The sequence below is a fragment of the Salvelinus fontinalis genome, chromosome 4 (assembly GCF_029448725.1).
Source record: "Salvelinus fontinalis isolate EN_2023a chromosome 4, ASM2944872v1, whole genome shotgun sequence".
Classification (NCBI taxonomy): domain Eukaryota; kingdom Metazoa; phylum Chordata; class Actinopteri; order Salmoniformes; family Salmonidae; genus Salvelinus; species Salvelinus fontinalis.
In genome coordinates, this window is record NC_074668.1 from 68,373,912 (window position 1) to 68,400,392 (window position 26,481).

The 26,481-nt window shown below is 43.0% G+C and overlaps 1 protein-coding gene across 1 annotated transcript; it reads right to left on the reverse strand.

The window, feature by feature from the left end:
- LOC129852920 (polycystic kidney disease protein 1-like 2) lies at positions 1 to 25,739 on the reverse strand. The gene is given in 41 exon segments (XM_055918518.1): positions 1 to 65; positions 68 to 161; positions 322 to 453; positions 552 to 653; positions 759 to 969; positions 1,087 to 1,247; positions 1,366 to 1,493; positions 1,591 to 1,724; positions 1,835 to 2,165; positions 2,290 to 2,475; positions 2,566 to 2,706; positions 2,862 to 2,958; positions 3,053 to 3,522; positions 5,217 to 5,439; positions 10,705 to 10,937; positions 11,025 to 11,224; positions 11,318 to 11,464; positions 11,582 to 11,760; positions 11,854 to 11,955; positions 12,149 to 12,379; positions 12,486 to 12,673; positions 12,803 to 13,028; positions 13,213 to 13,344; positions 13,545 to 13,665; positions 13,840 to 13,964; positions 15,626 to 15,778; positions 15,891 to 16,028; positions 16,675 to 16,854; positions 16,988 to 17,130; positions 17,296 to 17,685; positions 17,940 to 18,081; positions 18,435 to 18,552; positions 18,739 to 18,931; positions 19,256 to 19,513; positions 19,605 to 20,012; positions 20,109 to 20,338; positions 20,427 to 20,574; positions 20,758 to 20,868; positions 22,026 to 22,214; positions 22,347 to 22,505; positions 25,415 to 25,739. Coding segments are annotated over 41 exon segments (7,644 nt in total).
- Between the last annotated feature and the right edge of the window lie 742 nt (positions 25,740 to 26,481).

The window sequence follows — 26,481 nt, forward strand, 5'->3', positions numbered from 1 at the left end:
CTATGAGGATATAGTGGAGAATCCTTTGTTAGTTGCCGAGGCAGTCATGCCATCCGCCTTGGGTAGTCACCATCTTCTTTCTCCTCCTTCTTCATTTTGATTCCAAACAAGCTGCAGAGCTTCATCAGCATCAGATCCACTATCTCCTCCTCCTCTGAGGGCTGTGGAACAGTGAACAGACAGCTCAGAATGGATAGTCAAGTGACCGCCTCAGTCAAAATGTATTGAGGTATTGGTCCCTGTTGATTTTGATATTCAAATACGACCTAATATGACCAGAACAAGGTAAATTTGACATAGTGTAAGATTGATGCACAGTACCTTGTGATGTATTTGCTCTTGAGTGAACGCCACCAGGATGACGGAGATGAACAGGTTCAGAACCACAAAGGTCATGAATATAATGCAGGAGCCGATGAGGAACGCACCAAGCACCGGGTTGTAATCAAGAACCTGGATTAGAAGGAGAAGTTACAGAATTTAATCACAAAGCTACCATCATGGTTACAGCAGTAACCATGAGTCTAGTAGAGCTGTCCTACTTTACTAACCTCGTCATAGTTGAAGATGCCCAGTTGCAAGCTGACCATGGTCAGAGCAGCATCCAGGAGAGTCCTATATGAATACAGCTTCCAGCCATACATTAGATAAGACTGCAGACAGAGAATGATCACAGTTTAGACACTCACGCAGAAAGTAGAGGGAACACCAATCATACACAAGCACTTCTAGGTTAGGTGTTTCAGAAAGACCCTTACAGCGATAGAATAGGCCAGGAACATAATGGTAATGACCACGAGGAAGCCTGATATGTCAGTCCAGGCCCGTTGCAATGTGGCTGTGATCATGTGTAGCTTGGGGTTGAGCCTCAGCAGATGCCACAGTTTGACTGTAGCCAGTAGCACCAGGAATGCGATCAGATACCCCAGCACTGCATCTGCTGTGGCTGTCTCATGGAAACTGGCAAACCTGGATAGAGAGCGGAGAAGTTGAACATCACACAGGAGCAACTGATCAACAATAGGGATAGCAGACTGGCAAAACTAAAGCAGAAGCCCATGATACCCCAACCCAGTGTGAACTGACTGGTCTTTATGCTTGTGGTAGTACTCCATATCCCGGTTCCCTAACAGGGTCCTCTTAATGAAGACAGACAGCGCGCTCCAGCTCAGGAGGATGATGGCGAGCTCCAGCAGGTTCCACTTTGTCTTGAAGTAAGCCCACTTCTGCTGCTTCATCAGCTTTCCCTGTGAGGAGATGAGAAGAGTTAGACGGAGGAGGAATTCCAGAACAATGGCACTACACCATTGTTTCACAGATGTTATACTTTATACACATAAGAAAGGTATTTAAATTAAGGCTTACCTGAACATACATATAGTAGAGGATAAAGAGGAAATAGATGACCTCAGAGGCCATGACAAAGATATGGAGTCCACCGGTGGACTGGTATAGTCGGACACTCTGCAGCTCACTGCGAAACTGGAACGCTCCTGAGAGAATACGACAGGTGCTGACAATCTGAGCTTTGAATGCCTTTAAATATTTACTTTGTGCTGTATTCATGGAGTGATATAACAACTATCTCACCTACAGCTGTGGTCTCCAGCATGAGTGTGACAGTGCAGAAGAGGTTGACATTGGCATTGTACACTGTGAACTCTACAAAAACTGCTCGGGTGAACATATCAAGCCAGGTGTTGTCAAACAGATACTGAAGGGTACTGCAGGGACAGAAGACATTGATGAATAAAATAACATCTTTCTCTACCACAAAGATGGTTTGATAATTCTGATCATTTTTAAACATTAAGTACTGTAAATGTTAATTTACCTGCTAGCATTCTGCAACTCCGGGCCCAGGTCCACCACAAACCCCCCTCCCCTGTAGAGGACCACACTGCCCCAGATGGGTTGGGCTCTGAGTCTGGCCTGGGTTTGGTACTGCCAGGGACTGCGGAGGGTCTTTGAGGTGTTTTCGCTCACAGAGCGGTCCCAGCCTGGCCCATAGGAGCCCATGTCCTCCACCTCCCATGAGTATGGAGCATGGCAGTCAGGTACAGCCTGGCGCATGGAGCGGGCGATGCGGCAGGAGTTCTTCTGCACCCTCACTTGGCGAAGACGGGCATTACCAACCAGTTTGGAGTTCCCATCTGTGATGAAACCTATAACAGCATGCAAAAAATTACCAAAAGATAAAACGCTAGCACGCTTTCACCTATACATTTTGTCTTTAACTTTCTAGAAATGAATGTTCTCTCTGAAATAAACATCTTTAGAGAATCCTACCTGGGTACTCTCCAAAGAGGTTGCTGAGAAGAGAGTTATTTGCCCAGGTGAACACATCTTTGTGACTCATGCTGTCTGAGATCCCTTGGCTGAAACTCTGCCGAATGTGCTGAGTCAGGAAGTAAGCATTAGGGTCCCGCTGGCCATACGCCACCAGGAGTAACATCCACATGAACCCCATGTAGGCTGCAACAGAATCATAGGCCTTAAACATGTATGTTAACCAATAAGTGCGGGGAAGGACAGTACGGTGAATGAAAAAGCGTTTTTTCTTACTGAGAATCTCTTTGATGAGGGCAAAGACCTTCTGCTCCTTGATCTTGTTGCTCCTCATCCTCTCGATGTCTGTTGGAGGAGGGGGCTGGTAGAAGCTGCATGTGCTATCCCTCCGGACAGCCCGCACCGCATCAGGGTCATCTGTGGACAAGATGGTTGTAAAAGTTGAAAACAAGCTGTATCTAGTCTTAGCTATCTCATATACAAGTAAACACAATATTCGTAACAGTGATTTAGGAAAGCAGAATTTATATGTTATGCCTGAGATATGGAAAATTAGCTTGAAGATAAAGCACCTGGGTTTCGGAGCTCCCCCTCAAACTTTGCATCCCCATACTCCTCCTGATCAACTTTCTTCAGAACAAGAGCAAAGAAGGCTGCAAAACCTAGCACCTGTGATAGGAAATCCACAAAGTAATACCCAGATTTCAGATACATGCTGCACGGCATTTGACATTGACAGTATGTATTGTACTGTAGGTCTCACCTTCAGCGGCTGAGTGATAAAGAGGCTCTCAAAGAAAGACACGACCATGGAGATGAGCCAGCTTATAGAGCGGTCCTTCCCATAGGTCAGCCCATACATCATGGTGAAGTATCCTGATACTCCGCTGGTGGCTAACACCAGAATCCAGCCAATAAACACAAACCACCAGGGCAGCCCGCCCTGCTTCTTACTGCTGCTGTCTCCCTCATTGCTCTCTGCTGGGCTGGGGCTTTGAGACAGCTGGTCCCCTCCCAGGCTGGAAGAGGAGAGGTGGGACTCTAGCAGCCCCCTCATGCCTTGGACCTGCTGCACTGCCCGGCAGTAGCTGTCTGGGTTGGGAAAGCGAGAAGGTCCCAGTAGGCTCAGCTCCTTCTCTACATGGCGTAGCTGCCTGTACAGATACTGGCTGTTTGTGCTCCTTTTCTGTCTCCCATCCCCAGTCTTCTCAGGGCTCCCACACAGGCTGCTCTCTGAAAACACAGCAATTCTTGATTTGATTTATTTAATTATTAAAGTGTCTTGCATTTTCAAAATGCCCAGCCCACATGGGCTTGTAGGAGCACTGTATCTGCAGTAGCAAAGAAAATAATGATATATATGCGCATACAAACGGTTCCTTTCATATTCATTTTGATCCTGACAAACTCCCCAGTCCCAGTCCCTGCTCATAACATGATGCTGCCACCACAATACTTGAAATTACAAAGGGCTTCACTTGTGTGATGTATTTGACCCAAACCTGTCATTTTTAAAAGTACATTAATTTGCCGTATTGTCTGGCTGTATTACTTAACAGTCTTGTTGCAAACAGAATTGATGATTTAGAGTGGATTTTTTTACGCAGGGTTTCTTCTTTTCACTTTTTCATACAGGTCAGTAATGTGGAGTGAATGCAATGTTGTTGATCCTCTGTATTTTCAAGTATTGTTGTGGCAGCATCATGTTATGGGTATTGCCAAAGACACACCGGAATGGCTTTCCAATAGGTGTTGAGTGTTCCTGAGTAGTCCTGACTTAAATTAGCTTGAAAATCAGGGACAAGGTTTGAATATTTGTTGTCCATAAATTATTCCCAACCAAATGTACTGAGTTTGAACAATTTGGACAAAAAACATGTACAAAACATTAGGAACACCTTCCTAATATTGAGTTGCACCCCCTTTTGCCCACAGAACAGACTCAATTTGTCTGGGCATGGACTGTACAAGGTTTGTTAAGCGTTCCACAGGGATGCTGGCCCATGTTGACTCCAATGCTTCCCATAGCTGTGTCAAGTTGGCTGGATGTCCTTTGGGTGGTGGACCATTCTTGATACACACGGGAACCTGTTGAGCGTGAAAAACCCAGCCGCATTGCAGTTCTTGACACTCAAACCGGTGCACCTGGGACCTTCTACCATACCCTGTTCAAAGGCACAAAAATATTTTGTCTTGCCCATTCACCCTCTGAATGTCACACATACACAATCCATGTCTCAATTGTCTCAGGGCTTTAAAATCCTTATTTAATTCACCTGTCTCCTCTCCTTCATCGACACTGATTGAAGTGGATTTAACAAGTGACATCAATACGGGATCATATCTTTCCCCTGGATTCACTTAGTATATGTCATGGAAAGAGCAGGGGTTCTTAATGTTGTGTATACTCAGTGTACCTTATCTTGATGTATCTTCCATGCTTTGGAAACAACATTTGTGACCAGGAACACTTATTTTGTCAATAAGCATTCCAGTTTCTATTCATTTCTAATTTCTGGTTTCAGTTGTTGCATTTTATCAAACACGGTTACTCTTAAATTATCATGTAAATCAAAATGTAAATGTAATATACAGTTGATTCTCAACCTGCCCTAAATCGCCCCTAGCTGCTCTTCTTCAATTATTGCATTTAACCTGCTTACCTTAATTGCCAGAGGCAGTAACCCGGTTCTCAACGTGGCACACAGGGGTCTTTTGGTTTCTTGTAAGGTGAGAGGTGACACAGGGTTCTGGATCCTAGCTGTTTTTAATCTGGTTATAAATTCTGAGTTTCGGTTTGAGCCAAATATCCAATGATTCAACTTTGGCCACTAAATACTGTAAATATTGCATCTCTGGACAAGCTACCAGAACATCAGATCAACCAGCAGTGCAATGCAGCCCCCCCCCCCCCAACTGGGCTGTACCTTGCAGATTGGCTACCCCTAGTGAGAGAATGAGCGATCCCTCTTTCTTGGAAGCATCAGTGTAGAACTCTCCACCGGCTCGGTTCTGCTGCCGGATGATGTCCTCCACCAGAGAGAGCAGGGTGTTGATATCAGTTTGTTGTCCAGGCTTCATCTCTAACTCCAGGCGTGGAATGGGGCTCTTCATAGCCTTGGAGAGTGACTGAGCAATCTTCTTTATGTCCTGAGAGAATAGCGTGTATATACAGTTGAAGTTGGAAGTTTTCATACATTTAGGTTAGAGTCATTAAAACTCGTTTTTCAACCACTCCACAAATTTCTTGTGAACAAACTATAGTTTTGGCAAGTCGGTTAGGACATCTACTTTGTGCATGACAAGTCATTTTTCCAACAATTGTTTACAGACAGATTATTTCAATTAAAATTCAGTGTATCACAATTCCAGTGGGTCAGAAGTTCCACAGTAAAACAAGTCCTATATCGACATAATCTGAAAGGCCGCTCAGCAAGGAAGAAGTCACTGCTCCAAAAAAAAGCCAGACTACGGTTTGCAACTGCACATGGGGACAAAGATCGTACTTTTTGGAAAATGTCCTCTGGTCTGATGAAACAAAAATAGAACTGTTTGGCCATAATGACCATCGTTATTTTTGGAGGAAAAGGGAGAAGGCTTGCAAGCTGAAGAACACCATCCCAACCGTGAAGCACGGGGTGGCAGCATCATTTTGTGGGGGTGCTTTGCTGCAGGAGGGACTGGTGCACTTCACAAAATAGATGGCATCATGAGGAGGACAATTATGTGGATATATTGAAGCAACATCTCAAGACATGTCAGGAAGTTAAAGTTTGGTCGCAAATGGGTCTTCCAAATGGACAATGACCCCAAGCATACTTCCAAAGTTGTGGCAAAATTTAAGGACAACAAAGTCAAGGTATTGGAGTGGCCATCACAAAGCCCTGACCTCAATCCTATAGAACATTTGTGGGCAGAACTGAAAAAGCGTGTGCGAGCAAGGAGGCCTACAAACCTGACTCAGTTACACCAGCTCTGTCAGGAGGAATGGGCCAAAATTCACCCAACTTATTGTGGGAAGCTTGTGGAAGGCTACCCAAAATGTTTGACCCAAGTTAAACAATTTAAAGGCAATGCTACCAAATACTAATTGAGTGTAAATAAATCACTCTCTATTATTCTGACATTTCACATTCTTAAAATAAAGTGGTGATCCTAACTGACCTAAAACATCGAATTTTTACTAGGATTACATGTCAGGAATTATGAAAAACTGAGTTTAAATGTATTTGGCTAAGGTGTATGTAAACTTTCAACTTCAACTGTACAGTGCATTCAGAAAGACTCCTTGAATTTTTCCACATTTTGTTACAACAACCTTTCCCTCAACGTGATCAAGACAAAGGAGATGATTCTGGACTACAGGAAAAAGAGGACCGAGCACGCCCCCATTCTCATCAACGGGGCTGCAGTGGAACAGGTTGAGAGCTTCAAGTTCCTTGGTGTCCACATCACCAACAAACTAACGTGGTCCAAGCACACCAGGACAGTTGTGAAGAGAGCACAACAAAACCTATTCCCACTCAGGAGACCGAAAAGTTTTTGCATGGGTCCTCAGATCCTTAAAAGGTTCTACAGCTGCACCATCGAGAGCATCTTGACTGGTTGCATCACTGCCTGGTATGGTAACTGCTCTGCCTATGACAGCAAGGCACTACAGAGGGTAGTGCGAACGGCCCAGTACATCACTGGGGCCAAGCTTCCTGCCATCCAGGACCTCTATACCAGGAGGTGTCAGAGGTAGGCCCTAGAAATGGTCAAAGACTCCAGCCACCCTAGTCATATAGTGTTCTCTATGCTACCGCACAGCAAGTGGCACCGGAGCGCCAAGTCTAGGTCCCAGAGGCTTCTAAACAGCTTCTATTCCCAAGCCATAAGACTCCTGAACACCTAATCAAATGGCTACCCAGACTATTTGCATTGCCCCCCCCCCCCTCTTTTACACTGCTGCTACTCTCTGTTATCATCTATGCATAGTCACTTTAATAACTCTACCTACAGTGGCTTGCGGAAGTATTCACCCCCTTGGCAATTTTCCTATTTTGTTGCCTGGAATTAAAATAGATTTTTTGGGGGGTTGTATCATTTGATTTACACAACATGCCTACCACTTTGAAGATGCATAATATGTTTTATTGTGAAGCAAACAAGAAATAAGACAAAAAAACAGAAAACTTGAGCGTGCATTACTATTCACCCCCCCAAAGTCAATACTTTGTAGAGACATCTTTTGCAGCAATTACAGCTGCAAGTCTGTTGGGGTATGTTTCTATAAGCTTGGCACATCTAGCTCCTGGGATTTTTGCCCATTCTTCAAGGCAAAACTGCTCCAGCTCCTTCAAGCTGGATTGGTTCCGCTGGTGTACAGCAATCTTTAAGTCATACCACAGATTCTCAATTGGATTGAGGTCTGGGCTTTGACTAGGCCATTCCAAGACATTTAAATGTCTCCCCTTAAACCACTTGAGTGTTGTTTTAGCTGGAAGGTGCTGGAAGGTTGTCCTGCTGGAAGGTGAACCTCCGTCCCAGTCTCAAATCTCTGGAAGACTGAAACAGGTTTCCCTCAATAATTTCCCTGTATTTAGCACCATCCATCATTCCCTCAATTCTGACCAGTTTCCCAGTCCCTGCCGATGAAAAACATCCCCACAGCATGATGCTGTTTCTCGGGGTGATGAGAGGTGTTGGGTTTGCGCCAGACATAGCGTTTTCCTCGATGGCCAAAAAGCTCAAATTTTTGTCTCCTCTGACCAGAGTACCTTCTTCCATATGTTTTGGCGAACACCAAACGTGTTTGCTTATTTTTTTCTTTAAGCAATGGCTTTTTTCTGGCCACTCTTCCGTAAAGCCCAGCGCTGAGGAGTGTACGACTTAAAGTGGTCCTATGGACAGATTCTCCAATCTTCGCTGTGGAGCTTTGCAGCTCCTTCAAGGTTATCTTTTGTCTCTTTGTTGCCTCTCTGATTAATGCCCTCCTTGCCTGGTCCGTGAGTTTTGGTGGGCGGAACTCTTTTGGCAGGTTTGTTGTGGTGTTATATTCTTTCCATTTTTTAATAATAGATTTAATGGTGCTTCGTGGGATGTTCAAAGTTTCGGATAGTTTTTTATAACCCACCCTGATCTGTACTTCTCCACAACTTTGTCCCTGACCTGTTTGGAGAGCTCCTTGGTCTTCATGATGCCGCTTAGTGGTGCCCCTTGCTTAGTGGTGTTGCAGACTCTGGGGCCTTTCAGAACAGGTGTATATATACTGAGATTGTGTGACAGATCATGTGACACTTAGATTGCACACAGGTGGACTTTATTTAACAAATTATGTGACTTCTGAAGGTGATTGGTTGCACCAGATCTTATTTAGGGGCTTCATAGTGAAGGTTGGTGAATACATTTGCACGCACCACTTTTCCTTTTTACCTAGTTTTTTTTTTAAACAAGTAATTTTTTTCATTTCACTTCACCAATTTTCACTATTTTGTGTATGTCCATTACATAAAATCTAATTAAAAATCCATTTAAATTACAGGTCGTAATGCAACAAAATAGGAAAGCGCCAAGGGGGATGAATACTTTTGCAAGGCACTGTACATGTACATATTACCTCAACTAACCGGTGCCCCTGCACATTGACTCTGTACCGGTACCCGCCTGTATATAGTCTAGCTATTGTTATTTTGCTGCTGCTCTTTAATTACTTGTTACTTTTATTTCTTATTCTTATCCATATTTTTTTAACTGCATTGTTGGTTAGAGAAGTAAGCATTTCACTGTAAGGTCTACACCCGTTGTATTGGGCGCATGTGACTAATAAAATGTGATTTGATTGGATTTATTCTAAAATTGATTAAATAGATTTTTTCCCCCCTCATGAATCTACACACACTACCCCATAACGACAAAGCAAAAACTGTTGATTTGCTCATTTATTTAAAATAAAAAACTTAAATATTACATTCATAAAAGTATTCAGATCCTTTACTTAGTACTTTGTTGAAGCACCTTTGGAAGCAATTACAGCCTAGCGTCTTCTTGGATATGGCACTATAAGCTTGGCACCCCTGTCTTTGTGGAGTTTCTCCCATTCTTCTCTGCAGATCCTCACAAGTTCTGTCAGGTTGGATGGGGAGCGTCACCTCACAGCTATTTTCAGGTCGGGTTCAAGTCTGGTCTCCGATTGGGCCACTCAAGGACATTCAGAGACTTTTCCCAAAGCCACTCCTGCGTTGTCTTGGCTGTGTGCTTAGGGTAGTTGTCCTGTTGGAAGGTGAACCTTCACCCCAGTCTGAGGCCCTGTGCGCTCTGGAGCAGGTTTTCATCACTCTCTGTTCTTTGCTCCATTCATCTTTCCCTCAATCCTGACTAGTCTCCCAGTCCCTGCCTCTGAAAACATCCCCACAGCATGATGCTGCCACCACCATGCTTCACCGTAGGGATGGTGCCAGGTGCTTGGCATTCAGGCCAAAGAGTTCAATCTTGGTTTCATCAGACCAGAAAATCTTGTTTCTCATTGCTGAGAGTCCTTTAGATGCCTTTTGGCAAACTCCAAGCGGGCTGTCATGTGCCTTTTACTGAGGAGTGGCTTCCGTCTGGCCAATGTACCATAAGGGCCTGATGGGTTGAGTGCTGCAGAGATGGTTGTCTTTCTGGAAGGTTCTCCCATCTCCACAGAGGAATTCTGGAGCTCTGTCAGAGTGACCATAGGGCTCTTGGTCCCCACCCTGACCAAGGGCCTTCTCCCCCGATTGCTCAGTTTGGCCATGCGGACAGCTCTAAGAAGAGTCTTGGTGGTTCCAAACTTCTTCCATTTAAGAATGATGGAGGACACTGTGTTCTTGGGGACCTTCAATGCTGCAGAAATGTTTTGGAACCCTTCCCCAGATCTGTGCCTCGACACAATCCTGTCTCGGACTTTAAGACAATTCCTTTGACCTCATGGCTTGGTTTTTGCTCTGACATGCACTGTCAACTGTGGGACCTTATATAGACAGGTGTGTCTTTCCAAATCATGTCAAATCAATTGAATTTACCACAGGTGGACTCCAATCAAGTTGTAGAAACATCTCAAGGATGATCAATGGAAACAGGATGCACCTAAGCTCAATTTTGAGTCTCATAGCAAAGGGTCTGAATACTTATGTAAATAAGGTATTTCTGTTTTTTATTTTTAATACATTTGATTTTTTTTTATTTTTTTTTACAGATTTCGCTTTGTCATTATGGGGTATCGTGTGTAGATTGATGAGGATTTGTATTTATTTAGTCCATTTTAGAATAAGGCTGTAATGTAACAAAATATGGAAAAAGGGAAAGGGTCTTAATACTTTCCGAATGCACTGTATTAACAGCTTTGCTACTGTGGCGATGCAAACAGGGTGACTCTTGATCACAAATTCTGTTAAAATGGTTTACTTCTTTTACCTTGATGACAGTGTCTGGTGTGAGTTCTCTCTCCCTCTGTGGGGAGGGGGGCTGTGAGGGAGTCACTCTGCCAGTCTTCCCCTGCTTGGACACCTCTGCCTTGGGCTTTCCAGGCTTCGTCTCTCGGGGGCGGGTGTTTCTGAAGATACTCACAATGAGGAGATTAATTGGAAACATTATGATTGAACTCTGAACTCCAATCATCACCTGCTGCCAGGTGAACTCGATATGACCTACAGGAGAGAGAGAGAGAAAATCTTAATGTTCTGAAAACATGTTATTATTTCCATACAGCACCATTACCGTGCAGGCGTCCATACCCAGGTCCATGGTCTGCTCAGAGGGGTCGGTAGGGATGCCCCAGAACATGATGCTGGTCAGCATGGTGCAGAGCAGCAGAGAGAAACAGCAGGAGACTCGCTGGACACATGTGAAGGTGCTCGTTGGAGGCCGGCTGATCACAGAAAACCAGATGTGGCCATCACGGAAATCCTTTGCCGTTTTCATGAAGAACAGATTACTGCAGAATATACAGTGTAAGAAGATTTAGTTACATGATGGACAATTGTCCTGGGATATACATATTGCCATACCAAGGTGCATCCATCCTCACCTGAATTTCTTCAAATCCGTGTCAGAGGCAACAGGGAATACCTTATCAAGGATGCACTGGCCCATATCTATGGCCAGCCATGAGTGACACAGGAAGTGCCACTTCTGTCCAGTTTCTAGATCCTGCACCGTCACTTTGTTTATATACCTGCATGAAAACCGTTATTGTCAACTACATCCACAATTTCAAACGTCAGCTTTAATTAACGTCAAATCCATCTGTCCCTCTACTACTGTGAGACATCCTCCCCGTCCACTCTCCTACCAGGCAGGGTGCCCCCCTGAGTTGTCGTGCCACAGCCTGATGCTCTGCAGCTCCCCCAGAGAGAAGGGTGTGGTCAACAGGAATGTATCCACTGCACCCCTCTCAAAAACAGGCTTGTCAGGGTCAGTGAGGTGGTGTGGCTCACTCTCTCCCTCCATGCCCAGCAGAGTCACAGTAACCTGCAGCAGCAACACAGGGTCAGGGTGATGAGTGTGGTTTTAGCAGAGAACAGAATAGGATGTCCTGCAGCAGTGGAAACTGTCGGTACTGACCTGAGAGGAGGTGGAAGCACCACGCCGATGCCCAGTGCTGATATTCAGCATGTAACGGTATTCAGCCAAGGGGTCATTATCTTCCAACAATGTCACCTTCACCTACAAGAAGTAACACTTGAAGATGAAACTCTGCATCAACAGAAAACCAACAGGAAGATACATTCTCAAATTGGTAAATCTAAGCACTGGAAATCTGCTGATTGGATCACCAGAGTAGCATGTCCTCAAGGTGTCTGTATAGTCTGGACAAAAATTGTCTATAAAATGGCGGCAGGGATTGTTCAAGGCAGACCTTGGCTATGTCCTGGATGTCCTTCCTGCGTGCCCACACGACCACCAAGAGATAAGCAATGAAGATGGCACCAACAAAGCACACCACCACAGGGTTGTCTGAGAAGGTGGCAAAGAGCTCAGCGGTACGGGACACATCCACAAGGTTGGGCATGACGAAGAAAGAGCTCCCGAAGAAGGTCAAGTGGTTACATAAGCACTGAGTGACCAATGACGTGGTTAAAGGACCAACCTAAGGAGACCACAGTCAGTTTATGCATTTGACATTGGCAGTGCCTGGTTGCAGTGATGTGCCAATATTTTATTATTAGGTGTTGTGTAGTACTTGTTGAACTCACCCTGCAGCCATCTTCACTCCAGGTGGATAAGGTTTCATTCCAATACTTGCACTGGGCAGCAATGGAGGTGACAGTCACAGTGGCATTGACGGATTTAACCCCTGCTTCTACAATGGGCCTCACCACAAGGTAATGCACCCCAACTTTTCCTGTCAAATCATTGGGACCCAGGACCCAGGTGTATCTCTCTGTACCCAAAATAAACACAACACAAGCACATTTATCTTTCTAAACACTCAGTGTTGTTTGTTCATTATGCTTCACAATAGTCCTATGTCTCTGCCATTTACAAGAAGTCAGTTCAGGAGGTTGATCACCTTGTGAATTGCCTTGGTGAGGCATCTGTGTCTTGGCTAGATATTGCTTGTCCTTTGGGTAGTCTTTATACCCCAGCAACAGTACAAATGGTATGTCCTCTGAGGGCTCCATCTTTAGCACCAGTGTTATGTCTGGTGAAGGGACGTCAATCATCAGTGTGCTGTAGTTTCCCAGGTCAAGGATTGTGCTGTTTACCTGCCCGCCTTCAAGTCTCGGCAAGAGGATCTGAGAATCATAGAAGATGTTGTAATATATACAACTGTAATCATAATTATGTCTACTTGATCATATAGTCTTTAACGTATACGTCTTGGACATTATCTTAGAAGATATACTGTAAGTCTTGGACATCAAGGGCTCTCAAGAGAAAAGCTCCACTAAAATTGGTACACGTTTGCAGCGTTCTGACCTCAATTTCCTCAGACAGGTTCTCCACAGGGATGGCTGATCCATCCTGTCTGGTGAGTGTCACAGACCCCATGGCACCACTGATGTTACCCCCCTCACTCCAAGAATAAGGGTTCTTCTCAAAACTCAGCATCTGTAAAAATAAGGATATTATGAGATGAGGGTTAAAACCGTCCACAATATACTAATAGACAATTACTACATGAACAGTTAACCAAATGAATACCTCCCTAATACTTGACACAAAAAAACAACACTTTCACTGCCGTATTCACTTCTGTGATAAATCCCTCACTAACCTCCACACATTCACTCGCAGACATTCACACTTACTCGCACATCCACTGGTTCCTCTGGAGAAAGGACATCAGCACCCAGGTGAGGGAAGGAAAAGCTTGCAGAGGAGCTATCTGGGATGTTTATAGACTGCATCTGAATGCTATTTGGAGATATCCTAAGAGAAGAGTGTATAATATACTTTAACTCAAAATTGAGGCAACTTAACAGGAGCATTTTGTATTTGAGATATTGTATTGTAAATACAAATGACATAATTCAAGTTACATTTATGTGACAGGCCTTGCATTTTTTTATAGTAATGTTTCCACTCCAATGCTCTGTCTCTTACCTGTTAGCATACACACTGATCTCAGGGCTCTTGATAATGGCAGGCTCCTGACCAACCTTTTTGCCATTTAACAGTGCACTCTGCACATTGTCCATACTGTTCAGGAGAATCTTTGAGACCTTTCTCTGTGAAAGACAAACAAAATGCAGTAGTCCTGAAAAGGGCTGAAAAGTAACCACAATTCATTACTGTCATCAGGGGACTCAGTGAAGCTATATACAGTTGAAGTCGGAAGTTTACATACACCTTAGCCAAATACATTTAAACTCAGTTTTTCACAATTCCTGACATTTAATCCTAGTAAAAGTTCCCTGTTTTAGTTCAGTTAGGACCACCACTTTATTTTAAGAATGTGAAATGTCAGAAAAATAGTAGAGACAATAATTTATTTCAGCTTTTATTTCTTTCACCACATTCCCAGTGGGTCAGAAGTTTACATACACTCAATTAGTATTTGGTAGCATTGCCTTTAAATTGTTTAACTTGGGTCAAACGTTTTGGGTAGCCTTCCACAAGCTTCCCACAATAAGTTGGGTGAATTCTGGCCCATTCCTCCTGACAGAGCTGGTGTAACTGAATCAGGTTTGTAGGCCTCCTTGCTCGCACACGCTTTTTCAGTTCTGCCCACAAATGTTCTATAGGATTGAGGTCAGGGCTTTGTTATGGGCACTCCAATACCTTGACTTTGTTGTCCTTAAGCCATTTTGCCACAACTTTGGAAGTATTCATTGTCCATTTGGAAGACCCATTTGCGACCAAGCTTTAACTTCCTGACTGATGTCTTGAGATGTTGCTTCAATATATCCACATAATTTTCCTCCCTCATCATGCCATCTATTTTGTGAAGTCCCTCCTGCAGCAAAGCACCCCCACAACATGATGCTGCCATCCCCGTGCTTCATGGTTGGGATGGTGTTCTTCGGCTTGCAAGCCTCCCCCTTTTTCCTCCAAACATAACGATAGTCGTTATGGCCAAAAAGTTATATTTTTGTTAAATCAGACCAGAGGACATTTTCCAAAAAGTACGATCTTTGTCCCCATGTGCAGTTGCAAACCGTAGTCTGGCTTTTTTATGGCGGTTTTGGAGCAGTGGCTTCTTCCTTGCTGAGTGACCTTTCAGGTTACGTCGATATAGGACTCGTTTTTACTGTGGATACAGATACTTTTGTATTTGTTTCCTCCAGCATCTTCACAAGGTCCTTTGCTGTTGTTCTGGGATTGATTTGCACTTTTCGCACCAAAGTACGTTCATCTCTAGGAGACAGAACACGTCTCCTTCCTGAGCGGTATGACGGCTGCGTGGTCCCATGGTGTTTATACTTGCGTACTATTGTTTGTACAGATGAACGCGGTACCTTCAGGCGTTTGGAAATTGCTCCCAAGGATGAACCAGACTTGTGGAGGTCTTGGCTGATTTCTTTTGATTTTCCCATGATGTCAAGCAAAGAGGCACTGAGTTTAAAGGTAGGCCTTGAAATACATCCACAGGTACACCTCCAATTGACTCAAATGATGTCAACTAACCTATCAGAAGCTTCTAAAGCCATGACATCATTTTCTGGAATTTTCCAAGCTGTTTAAAGGCACATTCAACTTAGTGTATGTAAACTTCTGACCCACTGGAATTGTGATACACACATTACTTGTGTCATGCACAAAGTAGATGTCCTAACCGACTTGCATAAACTATAGTTTGTTAACAAGAAATTTGTAGAGTGGTTAAAAAACAAGTTTTAATGACTCCAACCTAAGTGTATGTAAACTTCCGACTTCAACTGTATATCACCTGTGTGCTTGCATTTGAAGAGACTCCCAGGATATTGCTGGCTGCCTCTACAATTGGTGTAGCTGCCTGCACCATCTCTTCTCCACCATGCTCACGGACATTCATATAGAGGAGGGAAGAGCTGAGGTCTGCCACCAGGGAGCTAGCTTCTAGCTGGAAAAGATCCACAGCACAACATAGACCATTGGGAACTAAATCTCTGCTCTCTTTCAGCAATACATGTTTGGAAAAGATTATGTTGCCTTGCTCTCATATCCAAGTGTACCTGAGCAGCAGAATTGACCTCTTCCCTCCTCTTGGTGATCCCTGCCACTGCTCTGGCCGTCAGCTGCACTTCCTGAGGAGTGTTGTTGGGGACATTCTTCAGCACTGCAGTCATGGTGCTCAGCATCTGTTCTCGCAGCTGGAACATCAATCAGAATACCTCACAAACATCCATCTAAAGAGACACTTCCTTTTGTCTTGAACTTCATACTAATTTATCGTAACTCTTTTAGTTTAGTGTAATGTCTTACTTTCAACAATACACAGAGTCCCTACACCAGGGATGGCAACTTTGATGGGGATGAGGGGAAGCATAAAATGTGAACTCATCATGAGGAGCTGCAGTGGCTCGCGGGTCTGCGTACCCTCATCCATAGCCAGACATGCAGTCAACTGAATTTTGCAATCGATCAATTTCTGCAGTTAAACTACTTAACGCTCTTAGCTAAATGCATTACACCAGTAGAGTGGTCCGGCCTTAGTCTTTTGGGGGCACTAAGCGAGACTTGGCCCTGCACCTCGTGGGCCAATTTTTTTGACTGGTCCCCCGTCTTAGGGCCCCTGGCTGCTAAGTGACCGCTTATGCCTGGAGCCAACCATGATAAGTAGTTTATAAACTGCTCATTATTAGTCTATAAAGGCTATAAACAATTATAATTATTGGTGGTTCGTTTTTGGAAATTGATCCACGGGACTACAAAAGCGGGTTGCCCATCCCTGGCGTAGACATTCCTGGCATCAAAGCCCATGCTCCCTATGACCTTAGAATATTACCCCGTTCTCACCTCCTCCCTGGCACCTTTCTGATCCTCACTGGAGCCCTTGTTCAGAATGTCGGACACAGACTTGAACATCTGTCCTAGGGTCTCCCCAGTGAGCAACCCCTGCTGCTGTAGCTGAGCAACAGTGTTGTCAACCACAGACTGCAGATTCTCCACTGAGGAACTGGAGTTGGCTGGCCACACCTTGGGGGACAACAATCAAATGTGAGCTCCAGATACTACATTATAAATGTGAGCTCTATGGAGCATAAAGGCAGGACAGTTTCCATGCATTAAATCATTAAGTAAATGATAGGATTTTTACTTGATAACAAACCTCAGTGGTGATTGTGGCAGTGGTTTTTCTGTCCCCATTTGTTAGAGTAACCACCACAGACAGACTGTAGTTGTAACTTTTGTTCCCGAGAGGTAGGAAGATTGACTTTACTTCATTTCCATAACTGCAGCGCAAATGTTTATCTGAAATATAAATAAATATTATATAAAGTATTTTCATACAGTGGATGAAGCTTCATCTGAATACAGGGAACTGAATTTTTGATTTACGGTCCTACTATTCAACTTCTTTGATAGGGGAAAGTCTCTTAAAATGACTACATTGTCGACAGATTTCAGACAACTCACCTTTGTCAGTTTTGAAACAATATTGGCATTTGCCTGTGGAGCAGGAGGTTGTTGCACAGGTGATATTGAAAGCATCTAGAACTGTGCCTGACTGAGGGGAAATTATGCAGGAATGGAGGTTGGTGATGGTAGTTGGGGCTGTTATTTCAGGCACAGTTACAGATACAGTAGTAGTTGCCGCTATGGTGGTAGCAGCCAGTAGGGTAGTGGCTACCAGTGGGATGGTAGCAACTGGTATGGTAGTAGCAGCTGGACGAGTAGTAACAGCCGGTAGGATGGTGGTAGCAGCCGGTAAGGTAGTAGCAGGCAGTATGTTAGTGGCAACAGGTGCAGGTGTTGCAACACCTGGTATCTGAATGGTGTACTTGACAACGCCAGATGTCGTCTTACCTACAACAAAAAGTTGAACAGGTTACATTAATATAAATTAGTTAATTCTGTAAATGTTGGTCTGGATGTACAATATTTACTCTAAATATCCATGATCAAGTGATACACTACCTAAAATATAACACATTGGCCCACATTACAATGGCTAATTTGACATTCTGATGTCAGGTTCAACATAAGTGATGCTCATCCTACTATTATCTGTAACTAAAGCACGTGTAACAACACATACTCTAAAATCAATGAATACCTACCATACGCTATCACATTGAGATTCAGAGATCTGGACTGTGCATTTTTCAGATTGTCACTTGTCACCATGTATTCAGTGCCACCATCTATTCTGTGTAGCAGTGGTCTTTGCTTTGCTTTTTTGTAGCAGTGTTTGAGGTCTCCCTAGAAGAAATTAGCTCAAAATTATGACGTTTCCTTCATAAACACTGTCGTTGTACAGAATGACTACAGTTTTTATACAATCCAACTGCACATGCATTAATTTCAGGTGACTTATTTTGCTCATGTGACACGTTACAAATGAATGTATGTTTGTGTGTATGTGTGTTCAAACACCTGTGTGTTTGTGTGCATGTCGGAGGGGTTGGTTAATAGCAGACATATTTCTGTCTGGACTAATAAAGTATATCTAAACTTAAATTAGACAACAGAAGTTCTATCTATTCATGCACTGAAACCACTATTCATAAATATGCTTGTGTGCAACATGTACAATAGAGGAGTCTCAGACTTACTGTCAAAGGTCTCGTGTCCTCAACATGCCAAACTACTGTTGGGCAACTCCTTGCGGTGGTACACTCCAATTTGAGGGTTACATCGTTGTTTATGTTCACTGGGTTACAGTTAGAACAACTAAGAGAATAAAGGTTAACTTTTATCATACAATAGATCTTCTGGGACATAGATTACTGTAACTTAGAATTTGATTCAAATCAGCCATTTAGCTTCTTCGTTTGATAATGCAAACCTCTCCTAACAAACAAAATGTCACTCAGGACTATACATCTGTCTAATGAGCCATTCCCTCCCTCGTTTTACCTTATGGTAACATCGGTGAATTCTGGCGGAGTAACAGTGATGCATTTCTCTGCTTTAGCCACTTGAGCCCCGGCCCCATTTTTCTTCTGCACAGTAAAACTGTATATATAAAAAAGAAATGGGTCTGGAAGGCAGACTGCTGCAATCACATGAGTCTCCTGGTTTGTTTTGTCTCTGCATTTACATTGTTCCTCTGTTGGAATAAATGGGGAACATGGTTTGAGTATAACATCTGTGCTGAAAGGACATTAAAGGTACTACACAATCGATACGGACACCTGGAAACCAGAGAAATACCGCCATTGTTACTTAGTGAATTTAGAAGAACAATTCTATTCATAGAAAGATTGTGCCTGAACTGAAAACTAAAATCTTCGGATTTCAGATTTATAACTAGCACTGGCCTTGAAGATAAGACTTGAACAAGTGGGCCACTTAAAAGTCTTGACAGACTTTGTTACTGTAGCCTACTAATGAGTTGAACTGAGAGGTGAGTGTTCTCAGCTCTGGTACTTACTGCATTCCCATTCAAGTTGTATCCCAGGTTCACTGATTCCGGGTACTCCACTCAAGCCAGTTAACCCAAGTGTGACACTTTGAGTGAAGTCAGATGGACTTTCTGGATCGGAAGTGATTTTCACATTATCCCGGGGAAGCCTTTTATGCTCTTCTGTCTGAAAGTCTGAATTATTGTGACAAACTGCTGCTGTGTTCCCCACATCCACGTCCATGTGTGAAAAGACATTCCAGGCCCTGACTTTCACTTGCAAAGCTCCTGTAACAAAACAGCTGATATAAATAAACAAGGAAACGTTTAATCTCTTCCTATCTTCTGTCATTGTTTCTGATTGTAGTTGGGTAGGTACCTTGGATAGTGGTTGAGATATTGTAAACCTGCATGCTTCTGTTTTGCATGTCTCTGGTCTCGGAGATGCTGTCGTTGGCTCCAGACACTTGGAAGAGAAGCTGCACCGGGGCCCCCCGGTCCAGGGAGACACTAACGTAGAGGTCTGAGTCTGGACACTCTCCCTCCTCAGCCATCACTGATCCCAGCAGGCCCTCCACAGCCTCCAGCAGACACACCTGCAGCTCAGTGGACACGCCCAAGACCGAGACCCCGTTAGAGGCATGCAGGGTCAGCTGGTGGCAGCCAGATCCCAGCTCTTGCTCCACCTCTGGTCCCACTGTGATGTTGTGGGGGACGATTCCTCTGACTGCTGATGAATTGGCCACCAACATCTCACCACAGTGGATTTTGTAGGTCACATTCGTACCTGTAGATAGAAAAGTTGTCTTTTTCTACCAAGACTTGTACTCTCGGAAATGTAAGACCAGATGCTTTTATTTCTGCTCATGTTGGTTTTACTTACCAGCTTCTACTTCAACCTGGATTTGAAGGGGACTGCCATACAGGGCCTTGCAGTTTTCTCCATCTGTTGATTGGTTCACGCTATAGCACTTAATGACACCAAACTCCCCGATAGGCTCCTGAATGGTGATGGCTTTCTGAGCTGTCACATGCCACTCACTGGTGGTACACTCCACCCCAACTATGAAGACACCCGGACGAGTGTATTTATGAACCACACTGCTCTCCAACCTGTGAGAGTGTAAATTCCATTCATTGTGAATGAATTAGGGACTTTTTGGTTTTGATGTTGGGTGATATACATTACTCAGTTACTCACTCTTCTGGACTATAAGGATCGATGTTGTGCCCATCTCCAGCACTTAGAGTGCAGGTCAGGTTGCCCTGGAAGGGATGGAGAAGCCACTTCACTGTTATGGAGACATTGTCAAAGACGGCAGCCAACTTGCTCATTAATAAGTGGAGACCTGTGGACCACAGACATGGCTAGGTTAGATTGTGTGTGCTAGCCACCACTCATAATGTGTTGAAATACAACATTAGAAAAACCGTAAATCGAGGCCTTAACTAGCTGAAAACATATTTGAGTATTTAAATGGAATGTAGAAGGGAGGGAAGGAGAGACAGTGACAGGGGTAGAATGTTCTGACCATCTTTGCAGCTGTATTCCACAGACAGGTAGCTTCCAAGCCCTGGGCATGGTTCACCAAAAGAGGCCACATCTGCCGTGGCCTGGCATGCCTGCAGCCCATGGCAGTCTCCTGGAAATAATGTACATGAAATAGAGATATGAGAGGTGAAGAAATAGAGGAGGAGGAGAGTTTTCCACCATAATTGTCATCAAAATCATCATTAAGATCATCCACATTATCATTATAATAGACTTATCCAAGTGCTCTGAAAATATAAATTGTGTACACACTGTTCAGAGGAAGGATTATTATCACAATGCCTATTCTATTTGTCATTCATACATGAAGCACTAGCTTAAGCAATGGCTTAAACCTACGGTCCGTATTTAGTGCAGTACATTTAGATTTCATTGACAGTATTACAACCATTTAAAACTGGTACTTTTTGTGGCCTTACTTTCAGTCTTGACATTGTACCAGCATCTGTACCTCTATTATGGTTTTTGTTAAGACACAAATACATATTTTTTTGGTGCTTTGGCAATTAAGTTTTATTGCTGCCTCAGTGCATCTGGTGCCGTTGTTGAAGCTGTGTGTGTTTTACAATATTTACAGTTCTGCTCTATGCTTTGCAAATCCAAACATGTTCTAAGAGCACAATGTTTAAATATTGTTCATCATGTAGTTGTTTGGTAATAGCATCCTGCTGAAGTGGAACTAAGTTCAATTGCTGCCTCTATTGAATTGCTTGGCCCTTTATTGAATCTGTGTTTGCTGTTTGAAAAGACTGTGTGAAATGTCAGCCTGTTTTAGTGGGATGGAGTGTTGGCCTGCCTCGCAACATCACCAGGCGATAAGTTAGTTAATAGACCAATAAGAAATATAGTTAAATCCAAACCTCTCTGCCAATAACAGCTAGTTTTCAGTTTTCCCCTTCCCACTCAGACCACTCCCAGACAGTCCAAGCAAAATTCTTGCTTTAGAAATGACTCTATGCTAAGAAGCTATTTATGTTTGTTTTATGACCATTTTAATTGAAAGCAATCACAGTAAGGTACTTAATTGTTACCCAGAAAGGATTTGATGTTGAGATAAAAACGGCTGGATTGGACCTTTAATGTTCTTACTCATACGATGTAAGAACAAGACTATTCTTGAATCAATAGTCAAAATTAAACATACATTTATATCAATATCCTAAGTGATGGATGGAGCAACATTAATGGACAAAATACACCTTGCACAATATTTCAAAAGTTTCAAAAACATTAGACTTCACACCATACCTGTCACTGAATCTACAACATCTATCCAGGTACACTCCTCCTGTGTGGAGGTGGCTGAAGAAGCGGGACTCGTCCGGCAGTAGTGAACCGTCTTACGACCATAGAAGCTGTCATCAATCTCTATCACCTGACCAGAACCACACTGTAGTGTTGCATTGTGGTCAGCACAAGCAATGGAGCGCCCAGATTCTGAGACAAAGAAGTAAGTAAGGTTTAATAATTAGAGTGAAAGGGAATAGCAAGCGCATACAGTATATTCCTCGCTTCCTTGTTATTCTGCAAACATGCACACACAGATGCAGACACATATCAAATACAAACCAAATTGGCAGATGAAGTGCAGCTCCTGGCTACAGTTGCTTGTTGCCTCCCATTGAAACCCTGAGCTCCTCAGTATGTGACCACAGCCAGCCCCTGGATCAGGGTCGTTCACCCAGTTAGAGTAGCTGACATCAGAGCCATCAAGCCAGGAGAGAGGACCTGAGGATGTACAGCACAAACACCAATGAAAGTATTATATTCTATATACATCGAGGGTACAAAACATTAGGAACACCTGCTCTTCAAAGTAGAGGAAATAAAGTATGTAAGTACTCTGTTATATTATATTTGTGACATATATTCCTACAAAATTATATCCCATCTGTTCATCCTGATACATCATTCTGTTAATACTCTAATTCACGTAATAAAACACTTGAAAAGCAGAGTAAGGGATATGACGTAAGAAAACAAAGTCAATGCCACAGGAGCCGGCTGTGAATAGGTGATAAAGTTGGTCCTTTGTGCGGGAATTAAAAAGGCCTGTCTAAATCAAGGGACTGGACAGCAGCTCCAATTGAATGACAAGTGTTCTTCATCAGCCAGGTGCTGCTAAAAGGAGATATCTTAATGTGGCATGGTCTCCTAGCAATGGTGCGAGATAAATACATTATAAATCTCCCAGCGAGACACAGAAAGGCCAGCTGACTTGAGAGATAGCCACCAAACCCAGCCTGTGTCTACTTCCAGTTTTACTGCCAGATCAAAGAAGGTCTACTGAGAAAACAAGACCAAGAGTGACCATTGTCTCAAGAGAAGTGGTAGGCAGGTGGGCGGATCATGTTAGTTTAGGAGACTGGGAATTGAACTGATTTCTGATGCAAATAATCATGAAAAAAAAACAGATTGTGAGGAATACTTCTGCCACAGCTCAGCAAAGGTGTAGGATTATTCTATGAAAAAACAACAACCCCAAAACAATATTACCTCTTTCAAATATCAATTAAATATTTAGGCCTACTCTCACACAAAGTCATCATGGGCAATTCCATGGTAACGTAAAGTGCATTCAGAAAGTATTCAGACCCTTTCACTTTTTCCACATTCTTTTACGTTACAGCCTTATTCTAAAATGGATTAAATAATTTTTTCCCCTCATCAATCTACACACAATACCCCATAATGATAAAGCAAAACAGGTTTGTGGAAATTTTAGAAAATGTATTAAAAAGTAAATTATGAAATATCACAATTACATAAGTATTCAGGTTCTTTACTCAGTACTTTGTTCAAGCACCTTTGGCAGCGATTACAGCCTCGAGTCTTCTTGCGTATGCCGCTACAAGCTTAGCACACCTGTATTTGGGGAGTTTCTCCCATTCTTCTCTGCAGATCCTCTCAAGCTCTGTCAGGTTGGATGGGGAGTGTCGTTACACAGCTATTTTCAGGTCTCTCCAGAGATGTTCAAATGGGTTCAAGTCTGGGCTCTGGCTGGGCCACACAAGGACATTCAGAGACTTGTCTCCAAGCCGCTCCTGCATTGTCTTTTGCTGTGTACTTAGTGTCGTTGTCCTGTTGGAAGGTGAACCTTCGCCCCCAGTCTGAGGTCCTGAGCTCTCTGGAGCAGGTTTTCATCAAGGATCTCTCTGTACTTTGCTCCATTCATCTTTGCCCCGATCTTGACTAGTCTCCCAGTCCCTACCGCTGAAAAACATCCCCACAGCATGATGCTGCCACTACCATGCTTCACCGTAGGGATGGTGCCAGGTTTCCTCCAGACGTGCCGCTTGGCATTATATGGACAGGTTTGTTCCTTTCCAAATAATTTCCAATCAATTGAATTTACCACAGATGGACTCCAATCAAGTTGTAGAAACATCTCAAGGATGATCAATGGAAACAGGATGCACCTGAGCAAAATTTCGTAGCAAAGGGTCTGAATACTTATGTAAATAAGGTATTTCTGTTTTAAAAAATTTATAAATTTGCCAAAAAATTGTAAAACATGTTTTTGCTTTGTCCTTATGGTTTATTGTGAGTTGATTGATGAGGAACAAATGTATTTAATCCATTTTAGAATAAGGCTGTAACGTAACCAAATGTGGAAAAAGTCAAGGGGTCTGAATACTATCCGAATGCACTGTAATTGCGCTGAGACTCAGATGTTTTACGTAAGACTACTTTTAACAATGTACACGGAGCATTTTACAATACAGTAAATACATTTACTGGAAAAACTGTGCAGATGCATATTTGGTAACAGAATTTCGGTAAAATCTCCCTCAGGTTTTTATGGGACCACGTTTTCCAAAAAACTATAGTTAAATATCTGCTCCGAAGGAAGATTCAAAAGATGTCTGCAGAAACAATGGGGTGTCAGCTATGACATGAAACCTTAACCTTGAACCTCTTTTGGTTATTGAACTACAGTAATGAAGTGGATTTACACACCCGATAACATCATTATGGATAACATCATGATCATACACCTCCAATTGACTCAAATGATGTCAATTAGCCTATCAGAAGCTTCTAAAGCTATGATATAATTTTCTGGAATTTTTCAAGCTGTTTAAAGGCACAGTCAACTTAGTGTATGTAAACTTCTGACCCACTGAACTTGTTTATCCACCTTTGCATATTGGGGTATTATTCTACACACTGGCTATTATTTTAATAACGAGCTCCTCCCAAAACAAGACAACATTTTAGTGGTTCGGATCGGATCAAATCTGGTAGATTTTTTCTAAGACCCCTTTTCCATCTGTTTGACCAGCAGTCAAAGCCTTTGCTTGTTATTCCTAATATTTAGGATAGAAGATGGTCGAAAAATGTATATATTCCTTCATTTAAAAAAATATTGCTTTCATTTGACTCTAGATTTGACATGATCCTATGAACTTCTCTTGTTAGTGCTTATTGGTACTTTTACATAAAAAGTCCCTCATATCATGGCAATTTCATAAGACTTTAAATCATACACTCTAGCACATAATAAAATAACTCTTTGCAAATACATCCATGCACAAGACAGTCTGCTCTCAACCTTTGATTTCCTTTACATAATCATATCTATCATTATACCGTATGTTGATGGCAATTAGTGTTTTCTTCAGTTGTCCTCTTACCCTCAGCAGCAGCAGAGTCCAGTGTTAGGTTTGGGGAGGCAGGTGCCAGACCCAGCCACCAGTCCTGCTCCGGCTGCAGGTGCTTCTGTAGGAACTGCTGGGTTTCGTCATTTAAAATGAAGGCCAGGTGTCCACCACCTCGCTCACACCAACCCTGTGCACTGAGGAAGGAACGCGAACGAGGTAGACCCACAAACTCATAACAGGAGCCATCAAAGCCCTCTTGGTACTCTGGGCAGGATAGAGGTGCTATCTCATCCTCAGCACAAGACAGGCTTAAGAGGAAAGCATTCAAGAGCAACACAGAGAGATTAGTGCTGTCCATCTTCACCCCTTCACCTGTACACTGTTACAGGCAGCCTGGTAACATGCTATCTTTAAAGGGGACTGACGTCAGCAATTCCCTGTCACCACTTCAACATCACAGAATGATCTGTTCTGGATCCAACAAAGGGCTGTTCGCCTTACAGTCTGTCTTTGTGAGTTCCCATTGGTTGCATTATCCTTGTTCACAAACAAACAGAGCAATGGGCTATAATAAGGTCCTCTGGCCCGTCTGTCAACAGCCTCCGAGTTTTACTCTTTCTTTAAGGCTGCCAATGATGTTGCACTCATTGCAGCCTGCATGCAGTATAAGATGATTGTGTCCAGTACGCAGTGCTATACACTCCAGTAGGCTACTCTGGTTAGAGAGAGACCTTTATACTGTATATCCAACCACTATTCAAACCCTAGCAGAAGCTCTAACCTGCCTTATTCAAATTATAAGAAATCAATATATTTTTACTGTCAGAATTTCCTTTTCAAAGTATATCAAGGACATATCAAAATAGTAGTAGAAGTATTAGAGTCACAATGAACTATGTTCCCGCTCTCAACCCAGTACTATACTGCCAGTCAAGTTGATGTCACTTTTGTAGGGGAATGAGGAAAACTTAATAAAATAAAAGCCTGCATTTCAACAGATTGTAATAATATCATTAGCTGATTAAAAAGATATTGAAATGTAATCAATGGCCACCTTTATTGTGGCAATAAGAAAAGGCAGTAAGTATTTTATGAAATCA